Source organism: Humulus lupulus, chromosome 8 (assembly GCF_963169125.1).
Source record: "Humulus lupulus chromosome 8, drHumLupu1.1, whole genome shotgun sequence".
Taxonomy (NCBI): domain Eukaryota; kingdom Viridiplantae; phylum Streptophyta; class Magnoliopsida; order Rosales; family Cannabaceae; genus Humulus; species Humulus lupulus.
In genome coordinates, this window is record NC_084800.1 from 85,507,402 (window position 1) to 85,519,947 (window position 12,546).

At 35.3% G+C, this 12,546-nt stretch overlaps 1 protein-coding gene across 1 annotated transcript; it reads right to left on the reverse strand.

The window, feature by feature from the left end:
* Positions 1 to 608: 608 nt before the first annotated feature.
* LOC133795741 (pentatricopeptide repeat-containing protein At1g10910, chloroplastic-like) lies at positions 609 to 11,918 on the reverse strand. Its single transcript, XM_062233198.1, has 8 exons — positions 11,848 to 11,918; positions 11,641 to 11,726; positions 11,501 to 11,595; positions 10,780 to 10,876; positions 9,781 to 10,103; positions 8,960 to 9,136; positions 3,394 to 3,522; positions 609 to 1,620 (listed from the first exon to the last, which is right to left on the reverse strand). The coding sequence occupies exons 1-8, from the start codon at positions 11,916 to 11,918 to the stop codon at positions 1,336 to 1,338; spliced, it is 1,263 nt and encodes a 420-aa protein (XP_062089182.1). The 3' UTR covers positions 609 to 1,335.
* Positions 11,919 to 12,546: the final 628 nt, after the last annotated feature.

Sequence of the window (12,546 nt, forward strand, 5' to 3'; positions counted from 1 at the left end):
ATAAATGTTTGTATTATTTCAATAATCATGTAATAAAACAAGCAAGCAACACAGTTGTCAAACTAAATGATTTCTACTACTTTTATTGATAATATGAAATCGTGCTACATGTCCGACATGGTTTTATAAGGGCATAAAACCCAACAATAAAATCAGCAATTGATTATGCACTCAGAATGTTACTTACTTAATTACCATTGTAATTAAATCTTTACACTTATATGTTTCAGTTGATACCAACTCAAAGACAGCTTTTGTTACCAACTCAAAGATAGCTTTTGTTACAAAGACAAAATACTTATAAAAACAGAAGACAAGGCATCATCAAGAGAGGACCATGCAATAAAGTTTATACAGCATGCTACAAGAAAAAATGCTTTTAATAACACCAATATGCTTGTGGTACACAAATTTCAAATCATGGTAATGAGATGTATAGTAGCCAGAACCTGCATATGTAGTGACTTTTTGTTATTTTGTTTCTAATTAGTTCATTTATTTTGAATAAAAAATGAAACTAATACTTCCTTCTGTGATGTGTGAGTTTTTTTGGAGGTGTAATAGGTACCAAAATTATCCAATAAAAAAAGTATAATTTTGTTAAGTTAACTAGAACAACTACTTACTTATTAACTACTGTATTTAAAATTTAATTAGCAGAAATAAGAGAAATACGAAAAGGCCTTCAAAATCATAAATACCCATACATACTCAAATATTTTAAAAATAAAACCATACCTTTAATAGCTGAAAATCTTCTTCTAAGAGCCTATTCTGCTTGTCAGGCTATTCTCAGATCTAAAATATCGAAAATGAGGAAAGAGAAATAGATTTTTGAGACATGATATTGAAACTAAAAGAGAGGAAGAGAGAGAGTGAAATAAATGATAGAGATATGTGAGAATGAGATGATAATCTTATCCAAAGAAATCAGAGTTGAGAGTGGAAGCCACAGATGAGAGACGAAGAAATCGCCATTGATGTAGTGTGTGTGAGGAAGATGAGAGAGAGAGAAATGAAAAAAGTATTTTAAAAAAAACATAATTTTGTTTTCAAAATTTACTTTATTTTTATTTCTAAATTAAAAAATAAAAAGCAAGAGTCACCTACCGAACATGTTTCTTTACTTTATTTTGAAATTTATAATTAAAAAAATGAAAAACTATTTTTTAATGGTTACCGAACAGACCTAGTATAAGCAGAACTTCTAATTTCTTGTTACATAATCAGGCATTATTCATTCCTTGCACGATACAACAACAGAAGCATGAGAATATAAAAAAACATAGGTTTGATACACTTACCAGTGCAAATTTCGGAGAGAGATTTGTTGTATCAGTCAAATGGAAAGCTCTCTACAAAAGAGGGGTTGATCTGCAACTGTTCAACGAGCAATCCATCGTTTTTATCAGATTTTGGAGCTTTTAACATAGTATGCTGCTTGGACAGTATTTCAGCAATAAGTTGGCGACCAAATAAGTGAGAGTTCTTCAGGATTAGGTTTCTTGTAGATGAATCAACAGTATAATCATGTGGGGACATCCATTGCAGAAGTTGAATAAGTAAATCCTTCTTTTCAGGCTTCATAATATAACGTGATATGGCCATCTGAAATATTTCCTGTGGAACAAAGCAAGGTTAATGGCTAATTAAACTTGAAATTCAAAGCAGAGAAGGGAATAAAGGATTATTTTTATTTCATCCACAGGAATCTAACAATAAGAGGAGAGTTTAAAGAAAAGAGAGGATGTTTTAATTTTTCAATACCATTCCTATAGCAAACAATTATTTCTATTAAGAAAAATAAAAATTACAAAAAAGAAGGGAATGAAAAGTTCCACAAGAACTGACAAACCAAATCAGCAATACATGTGAACATAGTTCACATTTCGAATGATATGCTTAATTTATTTGATACACAAAATCTATGTCGACTTTCCTAGTTTAGTGGAGATATTTTCTTCGTTTATTTGTATGCATTTACTCCCTAAAATCAGGAATTTTACTTCCTATTCCTAATATTAAATAGTTTGTTTTTCTATACATTAGTCTGTATGTATTTCATAAAAGAAGAGGACAATTCCTATTAGTAATGCTAGACACACTCTCAATTTACGCATAAAAATTACACACATCAAGTGTATTTAATTTTAACCATAGACATTTTTAACTAGGGGCCACATCATCTTTAATTGCATGATTAAGATTAATAATGTTGACGCCGTTTCTCGTCAAACAGTAAAAGAAGAGCACGTAAACAATGAATGACAATGGCTAAACGAAATAAAACAAATCAAACACGCAATTTTTACGTGGTTCAGCAGTTAAATCTGCCTAGTCCACGAGTCTCTGTTATTAATCTTAAGATTATCTCTGAAAATTCCTTAGCATGAATTCTTCAGAGTTTTCTCTCAAGGATCAGAATTTCGGTCCTTTACAATGGTGCATGGCTTCTCTATTTATAGAGAAGGATGCAGAATACTATCCCACATATGTTGGGTAGTTACTCTTTTGTGAATAAAATAAATGGCTTTAAATGCCTATAATCAGATATAAAAGGAAACGTCCCTGAAGACCAGGAAATGCATAACTGACCAAATAATATCCCACGATTCTTGGGGATTTACATTAATAAATGAGGATTACATCTCATATTTATAATACTTGTAGATATTCAAGGTGATTATCACGTATCTCTAAGGCTTTAGCATCCCAGGTCTCACGTCATTGTTCGAGCTAATGGCATCTCCCGAGATCACGTGTCTTTCGAGATCGTGCGTACATCTAGCTCGAGACCCCCGATCCGAAGTCGTCCCCGAAGATGAGTGTGTTCTCGGAGCTACCTTTCGAGATTGAGACCATTTCGAGCTCATATATATTCGAGGTCATATATCGTACTTTGCAGGCTCGATATACAATCCTGGAGCATACTTCAATCCTTACGAGACCATTTGTTGCGAATCCAACTTTCGAGGTCATATTTACCATGGCTTGAAATCTGGGTATAACAAATAACACATTATAGTGAGTAAATTGTGTGTATCCCAATCATTGCTCATTACCTAAAACACAGTACAAAACAGAATAAAAATTTTGACAAATAATTTAAACAGAATTGTATAAACAAAAAGATAGAAGCGGAGGTTTTAGACGAGCATAATCTTCTTAACATATCTGGCTTAACCTGGATGCCTTTATGGGAGGTCCAACCTACGGTATAAATAGAAGAAAAAGGTAAAGAAAACGTTCAAACTTCAAAGTATGGACAGGCTTGATAACATTCAGGCTAGCCCCAGCACCAAACATATTCCAAGATCATCAGCATGGATCTAGAAAATGATAGGAGAATTGGAGTCAATGTAAGGTAATTCAATGACACCAGTAATTTGTTACCTCATCAATCTTGCAGCCGAAACCATGGATCACTTTCAAAACATCATTTATTGAATTGATGTTTCCTGACTTAATAAATATAGTTGTAAACTTTTTCATAGCAGGCGTGGAAATCAACTCTCCATTGTCCTGATCATGAAATTTGTGGTTTATAATCCACAGAAAATTCGTTTTGGAATACTTTTTCCTTTCTTGGAAGAGTTAGTTAAGGTTGTTAGCTAGTTGAGTATGTTTCAAGTGTTAGTTGGCTCGGGTTGTGAGCTTCTCTAACCAGTATATATATTGCATTATAATCTCAATTTATAAGGTCAAGAAAAAGAGAGTAAGAGAGAAAACTGAGAGAGATTGTGTGAGAAAGAGAGTCAAAGAAGAAGACTTATGAAGATGAAGAACCATGGCATTCATGGTGTCTCGAGTAGCTCAACCTTGGTGGTTTGAGAGTCAATATCTCTCTGTGTGATTCTCAGTTTGTAATACTCTCAATTGGTGTTTGTTAACAACCTTTCATAGTGGAGAAACTCCTTGGGGGAGAGCTGGAGTAGGACTCACATTGAGATCCGAACCAAGATAATTTCTTTGTCTTGTTTCTTTATTCTTCCTCTGTTTTATGATTGATTATGTTCTTAATCTATTTGATCTAATTTCTGGTTTAATCTATATGTTTGTGTGCATGGTTGTGTATGTTGAGCTTGTGTTGTAGGATTTACAACAGTGGTACCAGAGCCAGGTTCTTGGAGGATCCAAGACTCAACATCGAAGCAGTCAAGAATCAAGAAAGGTTGATCAATGGCTTCTTCATCAACCAGGTTTGATCTGGAGAGATTCGATGGATCAGGGGATTTTAGCCCTTGGAAAGAAAAGATGATGGCAATCTTAATCTACCAGAAGTTAGATTCTGCACTTAAGGAAAGACCTGAAAAATCAGAAAAGGAAGGAGATGCAACAAAGAAAAGTGAAGCTGAAACCATAATGAAACAAGCTCGATCAGCAATAATAATGAATCTTGCTGATAATGTTTTGAGACAAGTCATAGGGGAGAAGACAGCTTTGGGGATCTGGAAAAAATTGGAGTAATTGTACATGGCAAAGTCAACAGCAACCAAAATTTTCTTGAAAGGGAAGTTCTATGGTTTTAAGATGAATGCTGCTATTTCTTTGGAACAGAACTTAGATGATCTTAATAAAATTGTTTTGTCTTTGACTAACATGGGAGAAACAATCAAAGAAGAAGATCAAGCTGTGATTATATTGAATGCTTTGCCTGATCAGTTCAAGGAAATGAGAACTGTAATAATGTATAGCAGAGACACTCTTACTCTTGAAGATGTAATGAGCACCCTAAGATCGAGAGATGCAGAACTAAATTGGCAAAAGGCTGCAAGACAAGAAACCAGAACTGATGAAGCTTTGATGATTCGAGGAAGACAACCAAGGAGAGGAAATTCAAGATTCAGAGACTATTCTAAGTCCAGGAATAACTCAAGACCAAGAGGAAACACAAGATCGAAATCAAGACCAAAAGAAACCAGAAAATGTCATCACTGTGGCAAGATAGGTCACCTAATCAGAAATTGCTGGGAACTTAGAGACAAGAAGAAGCAGAACAAGGATGAAGAGGAGAAAGGCAGTGATTCAAATGCTGCAGTGGATGATCACTATAGCTCAAATGGAGATGTTTTTGTAATCATCAAGGCTCAAGATGGATGTTCAAATTCTGGAGATGCCTGCACCAGTTCAGATCATAGAGATCATGATGAATGGATCCTTGACGGTGGCTGCACTTACCACATGAGTCCAAACGAAGATTGGTTTATTGACTACTCCAAGATTGATGGTGGGAGTGTCATGATGGGAAATGATCACAAGTGTCAAGTTGTTGGTATTGGGACTATTGCCATCAGGAGTTATGATGACACTATCAAAACTCTCAGCAATGTAAGACACATTCCTGATTTAAAGAGAAATCTAATATCTCTTGGCACTCTTGATGATGAAGGATTTGAGTACAAAACTGGTAAGGGTACTATGAGGATCACTAAGGGTTCATTACTAGTCATGAGAGGCATTAAGAAACATGGTCTATATTTTCTAGATGGAAAGACAATGACCCCGGCTCAAGCTGCAGCAGTCACCAAGTGTAAAATTGATTCTAAACTTTGGCATGCTAGATTGGGTCACATAAGTGAGCAAGGATTAGTGGAGCTATCTAAACAAGGTTTACTAATGAATTATACACATGCAAATTTACCCTTCTGTGAGATCTGTGTCCAGGGAAAACAACACAAGATCAAATTCTCGAGAAGTAATTACAGAGCAAAACAGGTGCTGGAATATCTCCATGCTGATCTTTGGGGTGCAAGCCAGGTCAAGACTCCTGGTGGTAATCAATATTTTCTATCTATTATAGATGACTATAGTAGAAAGGTATGGGTTTTTCTATTGAAACAGAAAAATGATTGTCTTAACAAGTTTAGAAACTGGAAAATATTTGTTGAAAACCAAACTGAGAAAAGGGTAAAATCATTAAGAACTGACAATGGACTTGAGTTTATTAATGATGAATTTGATGAGCTATGTGTAGAAACAGGCATTAGAAGGCACAAGACTGTTGTCAAAAATCCACAACAGAATGGGATTGCTGAAAGAATGAACCGAACCATTCTGAACAAAGTAAGATGTGTCTTACTCGATTCTGGTTTGCCCAAGAAATATTGGGGAGAAGCTCTGTACACTTCTTATTATCTAATAAACAGAAGTGTTAGTAGAGCCATTGATCTCAAAACACCAGAAGAACTATGGAACCGTAAGCCTCCTTCTCTAATGCATTTGAGAACTTTTGGCTGTGCTGCATATGCACACACAATGGAAGATAAGCTAGGTAAAAGATCCATTAAGTGTGTTTTCCTTGGCTACCAAGTTGGTGTCAAGGGTTATAGACTATTATCAACTGAAACTAACAAAATTTTGGTTAGTAGAGATGTCATTTTTAATGAGAATGATTTTCCTTTTAAAAGAAATGAGAAAGGTATTTTGTCTGATGTTTCAGGTGACAGTTCTCTACCTAGAGTGAAAATTGAGGTGGAACCACTGCAGCACACTAATCTAGACTCACAGAATCAAGGTGGAGTTGATCAGGAAATTGAGGAAGACAGTCAAACTGAAGATCTCAAGAACTACCAGCTGGCAAGAGACAGAACTAGAAGAGAAATTACACCCCCTGACAGATATGGAGAAGCAGACATCATTGCCTATGCTCTTGCAGTAACTAAGGAATCAAGAGAAGCAGTGCCTAAAAATTATCAAGAAGCCGTCAAAAGCAGACATTCCAAGAAGTGGAATTCAACAATGAATGGAGAAATTACTTCATTGAAAAAGAACAAAACTTGGGCAGTAGTTTTGAAACCAGAAGGACAAAAGGTCATTGGATGCAAATGGATTTTCAGAGTTAAAGATGGATTAACTAAAGATGAACCAAAGATATACAAGGCCAGATTAGTTGCAAAGGGATTCACTCAAGTTGAAGGGGTAGACTACTTGGAAATTTTCTCTCCGATTGTTAAAATGAAGACAATAAGAATGATGATTGCTATAGCAGTTCAACTTGACTGGGACATACAATAAATGGATGTAAAAACAGCATTTCTAAATGGAAAACTTGAAGAAACCATCTACATGGAACAGCCTGAAGGATTCAAGGTGGAATCCAAGGAAGGAGAATTAGTTTGTCTGCTGAAAAGGTCTTTATATGGTCTGAAGCAATATCCAAGGCAATGGTATAAGAAGATTGATTTTGTGGTTACCAAGTTTGACTACATCAGATCCAAGTTTGACACCTGCCTATACTTCACAAACTTGAATTCTCAAGCTGCTACTTTTCTACTGATTTATGTTGATGATCTGCTCATCATGGGAAAAGATCAGAACCAGATAAACAAGTTGAAGTATGTTCTAAACAGTGAGTTTGAAATGAAAGACATGGGAGTTGCAAGGAAAATCCTAGGTATTGAAATCAAAAGAGACAGAAAAGAGAGAAGGTTGCTGCTTACTCAAAGGTCCTACATTGAAAAGGTTATAAAGAAATTCAACATGGAAGATGGAAAAGAGACTCAAGTTCCCTTGGCTGGTCATTTTGTGTTCACTACAGATCAATCCCCAAAAGATGACAAATCAAAGAAGAGAATGGATGAAATCCCATATGCTAAAGCCATTGGAAGTGTAATGTATGCAATGATAAGCACAAGGCCTGACATTGCCTATGCTGTTAGCACTTTGAGCAGATTTATGTCCAATCCTGGTGAGGATCATTGGACAGGACTAAAATGGCTTCTAAGGTATCTAAAGACCACTTCAAACTATGGCTTAAAGTTTGAGAAAACTGGCAACACACTGAAATTAGAGGGATTTGTGGATGTTGATTATGCATCCAACAGGGATACCAGAAAATCAATTACTAGCTACTGTTTCCAGTTGAACTCCTGCTGCATAAACTGGAAATCACAGCTGCAACATGTGGTTGCTTTATCTATAACAGAAGCTGAGTTCATGGCCATTACAGAAGCTTTTAAAGAAGCAACATGGATCAAGGGAATTCTGAAAGAAATCAGCATGCTAAAAGGAAAAGTATCAGTGTTTTCAGACAGTCAGTCAGCAATTCACTTAAGCAAAAACCATATTTATCATGAAAGATCCAAACACATTGACATAAGAATGTTTTGGATCAGAGACAAGATAGAGTCTGGAGAGATCGAATTGGAGAAGGTACCTACAGAGGAGAATCCTGCTGATGCAGGAACCAAAGTGTTGCCGGTGAGCAAGTTCAGTCATTGCATGGACTTGCTCAATCTTGGACCTGTTTAAAAACTCAGGTTCACTTCCCCAAGTTCAAGTTATCCCTAATTTTCTATGGATTAAGGTGGAATTTGTGGTTTATAATCCACAGAAAATTAGTTTTGGAATACTTTTTCCTTTCTTGGAAGAGTTAGTTAAGGTTGTTAGTTAGTTGAGTATGTTTCAAGTGTTAGTTGGCTCGGGTTGTGAGCTTCTCTAACCAGTATATATATTGCATTATAATCTCAATTTATAAGGTCAAGAAAAAGAGAGTAAGAGAGAAAACTAAGAGAGATTGTGTGAGAAAGAGAGTCAAAGAAGAAGACTTATGAAGATGAAGAACCATGGCATTCATGGTGTCTCGAGTAGCTCAACCTTGGTGGTTTGAGAGTCAATATCTCTCTGTGTGATTCTCAGTTTGTAATACTCTCAATTGGTTTTTGTTAACAACCTTTCATAGTGGAGAAACTCCTTGGGGGAGAGCTGGAGTAGGACTCACATTGAGATCCGAACCAAGATAATTTCTTTGTCTTGTTTCTTTATTCTTCCTCTGTTTTATGATTGATTATGTTCTTAATCTGTTTGATCTAATTTCTGGTTTAATCTATATGTTTGTGTGCATGGTTGTGTATGTTGAGCTTGTGTTGTAGGATTTACAACAAAAATATATCACAAGATCCTCAACTAAATTCATTACATAGAATGGAGAACCAGGAAACTTGTAAACAGCATAGCAAACCTTTACTACAACATAGGCATCTTTCAAAAGCCGGCCAGTGATTAAAATGTAGAGAATCTTTTCATGGATAGCCTTGCACATGGTGCTTTTTCCATATCTCAACATATTGTAGACAGAAAAAGCATCGGGGTGTGCCTTCATCTTACCAAGATGAAATATTAGGGAGGAACAGAGTTCCTACACAGCCAAAAAGAAAAAACTATTGGAATAGGTTCCCCCTTCATATATTAGCTCGTTTCAGGTCAGAGTTCAAATAGTTCAAGGCAAACCTTTATAAAAAAAAGAAAGAGCAAATCCAGATTAGACTTTAGTCTTGCATACTTGAAACCCATTATATTCTAAACCAAATACGGAACATCCTACAGCTACCTAATCTCCATAATATCTCATCACATTTTATCTTCCCAACTCAATACTCATTATTCCCGCATGTTTTCTGTCCTAAAAGTTGTCAGGCAACAAGGCCACAATGAGTATTTTTTTTAAATAAAAAAACAATTATTGGGTGAGTTCCTAAACCTTGTCTGAAAGATTATTTGGGAAATTGGATGTGGAAGATATTATCTTTTTTCTTCATAAGCTCATTACTTTTTTAATTAACTTCATTCATATCTGGAATCCTTCTCATTCTGTGTCTATCTTCCAAAATCTTCTTCATTCCCGCACTTTTTTCCATGAAATTTGCCATGTTTTCTATTTTACTCCTGCTTCTACATAACTTGTTTATTGAAAAATATATTATAGTTTTTTCTACTCATCTCTGGACAGAAAAACAAAGAAAAAAATGTGTAGCCAGTTGTAATCAATAGGAAGGAGCATACCTCATCTAATTGATGGCCTTTATTGTGCATGTCCACTGTCATTCGGTAAGCAAGCAAATACAACTTCTCCTTAAAGAAATATTTTATTAGGATATGAAAGGTATTATAATCAGGACTGATAGCTAATTCATCCATTTTCTTTAACATTTCCATTACGCTCTCCATATCGCCTGCTCTGCAGTAAGCACAGAGCATAGTGTTAAACATCACCAAGTCGTATGTGTCATATCTTGCTTCAAAATCCTTGGCCAACTGCTTTGCTTCTTCCAAAAGCCCGCCTCTGCAGAATGCTGAAATCATGATACTGTAGGAATAACCATCCGCCAGAGGAAAAATACATCATTTCAGCACAATGATAATCTATATAATTATACTAGATGACCTATGGAAAGCATGCAAAACAACAGCTATGCCCATCAAAGCTCATGTTGATTAAACTGAATCTATCAAATTTGAGAGTAAAGTTGCAACAGAGATTCCTTTATAACTTTACTACTATTGAAAGACACATATTATTGAAGGTGCATTATCAGTATTATAAACTTTTTGATACAAGATCTAAAACAATGTTATTCCAGGGCAAACTTTCTAATACTTGGATTCAAGGATCTGCCACAGGACATCTCATGACTAGGGTCAAAATACCAAATAAACGCGTTGAGGGTTCCTTATATGTTGAGGGTTCCTTATATATGTAGGTTACGAAGTCCCTTCTCAATTGCATTGAGTGAAAACTAATTTTAGTGTAGCATGCATAGCATTTTAACATTCGTGTTGAACACTTCTTGTCCAAATCTTAAGACCTTAATTAGAAACCCTAGTAAAAATCAAATTAAGTTATGAACAGGATTTTGGGGGCATGACAAATGATATGTTTAGTTTGATAACCTAAAGAACTAGATGCTTATGCTTTTTAGTGCATCGTGCATTAGTAAGAAGGTAATTCCAGTTTGATGTCTAAAAGAAGCCTACTTAACAACTTTATTCACTGCATACCTGAGCTAACGCATTTCTCAAGCATTTCATCAAAAACTGATTTAGCTTCATTGATCTGTCCAGTCTTAGCAAGTGCATTCATCAATAAACAGTATGGCATCTGAAAATAGATTGATGATGAGTGACAAACATACAATCACAAAAGGAAAAAAAAAACTGGAGCTAATAAAAAGTGTAGGTAGCATTCCCCCAGGGGCCAAAAGGAAATGAATATAGATTTTTAGTAAAATTACAAAGAACTCTAAGTTGCCATGAATCATAACCAAATGTTTGACAAGAGATGAGCATATATTGTTAGTTCCAAAACATTTAAAAAAAATATTAATCAATCAATCAACATAATGGCTATGCTTACTTGACAGATTTGATATTAAATTGAATGACCAAAGGAAATTTTGTTGTTTTGGAATTAAGATAATTAGTCATATCATCTCAAAAGAAGAACAAATAAGTAAAAAGCAAGTTGAAAGTTTCACAACACAAAGACAAACATTACCAGTAGTTGTAGCAAAAAGAAATAAATCAGACAATTTTGGCTCAGTCAACCGAATGTATTGACCAAACTAGTTCCACACTGAACTTTAATGATGATGCAACTTAAATCCAACACATTTGAGGTTAAATAAATGCTCTCAAAGAGAAAATCTCATAGTAATTACAAACTAGAAAACCTAGGACTATGAAACTAAATGATAGTTGTAACAGTACAGCTGTACAAGTTTACCTCATCTTCGGCGTAGCCCTTAGCTTGCAGTTCAGCTAACAATTCTCGAGACTTTTCAAACAAACCTCCTCTGACATATACCTTGAGCGCATTTTCTCAGTAACCAAACAAAGTTTTCTTTAATTGAAGTTGAAACAAACCTTCACTCAAGCCACTGGTCCAAGTTAAGTCGATATTGTAGGGACTGGACTCAACGTCAAGACCAGAACGGACCTTGTCGGGAAGCCTAGAGATGAATTCGGTCCTGAGCGAGTTAATAGAGCATCCTCGACTGAGTCGGCGATTCCGGCGACCATTACCACTGGGTCACTGGAATGGAGGCTCCGTCACTAGAATGGTCGGAGCACCTCATCGTCGCACGACCATTATCACTCGGTCTCCGACTTCGCTCTTCCGGCGACTGAGAGGCTCCTTCCATTCGTTGAGGCTTTTGTAGGAGGTTGCGTTGGAAATAGGTGGTGGTGTTCAAGGTTCGATCTTTACCAATTTTTTCAACTAGGTTTTAGAAAATTTATTAGAAGAAGAAGAGGAAGACAGTAACAGGATGGTCAGAAGTGGGTAGAGGTTTGGAAATAAAAAAGTAGAGAAATAAAAAAGTAGAGAAATAAAAAAGTAAAAAGTAGAATACTTTACTAAAATGCGGGCTCCCAAATTTTGTACCGCCAATTTTTTTTCCCACCAATTGTTTTATTATTTGATATACCATAATACTTTTTCAATACTATTATATTTATATGTTATGGAAAGGGGTATTTGGTGTAGTGTAGCAATTGTTTGAGGATCATTAGTGACACTCTTAAGATTAACCACTTCTCAAACCTGGACAATATAAATTATGACATAAAGATATATATACAAATGAATTCATTAATAAAAGATATGTTTAAATAGATAAGTAATAACAAAATTATATAGTTGTGGTAGTATTTACTTCAGCAACAGGGAGTATCATATGATAAAGATGAAAACAATAGTCGACGTTGTGGTTCTTTGTTACGTGATAGACAATCACTTTTGGCCTACATATATAATAGTATATCAATAAA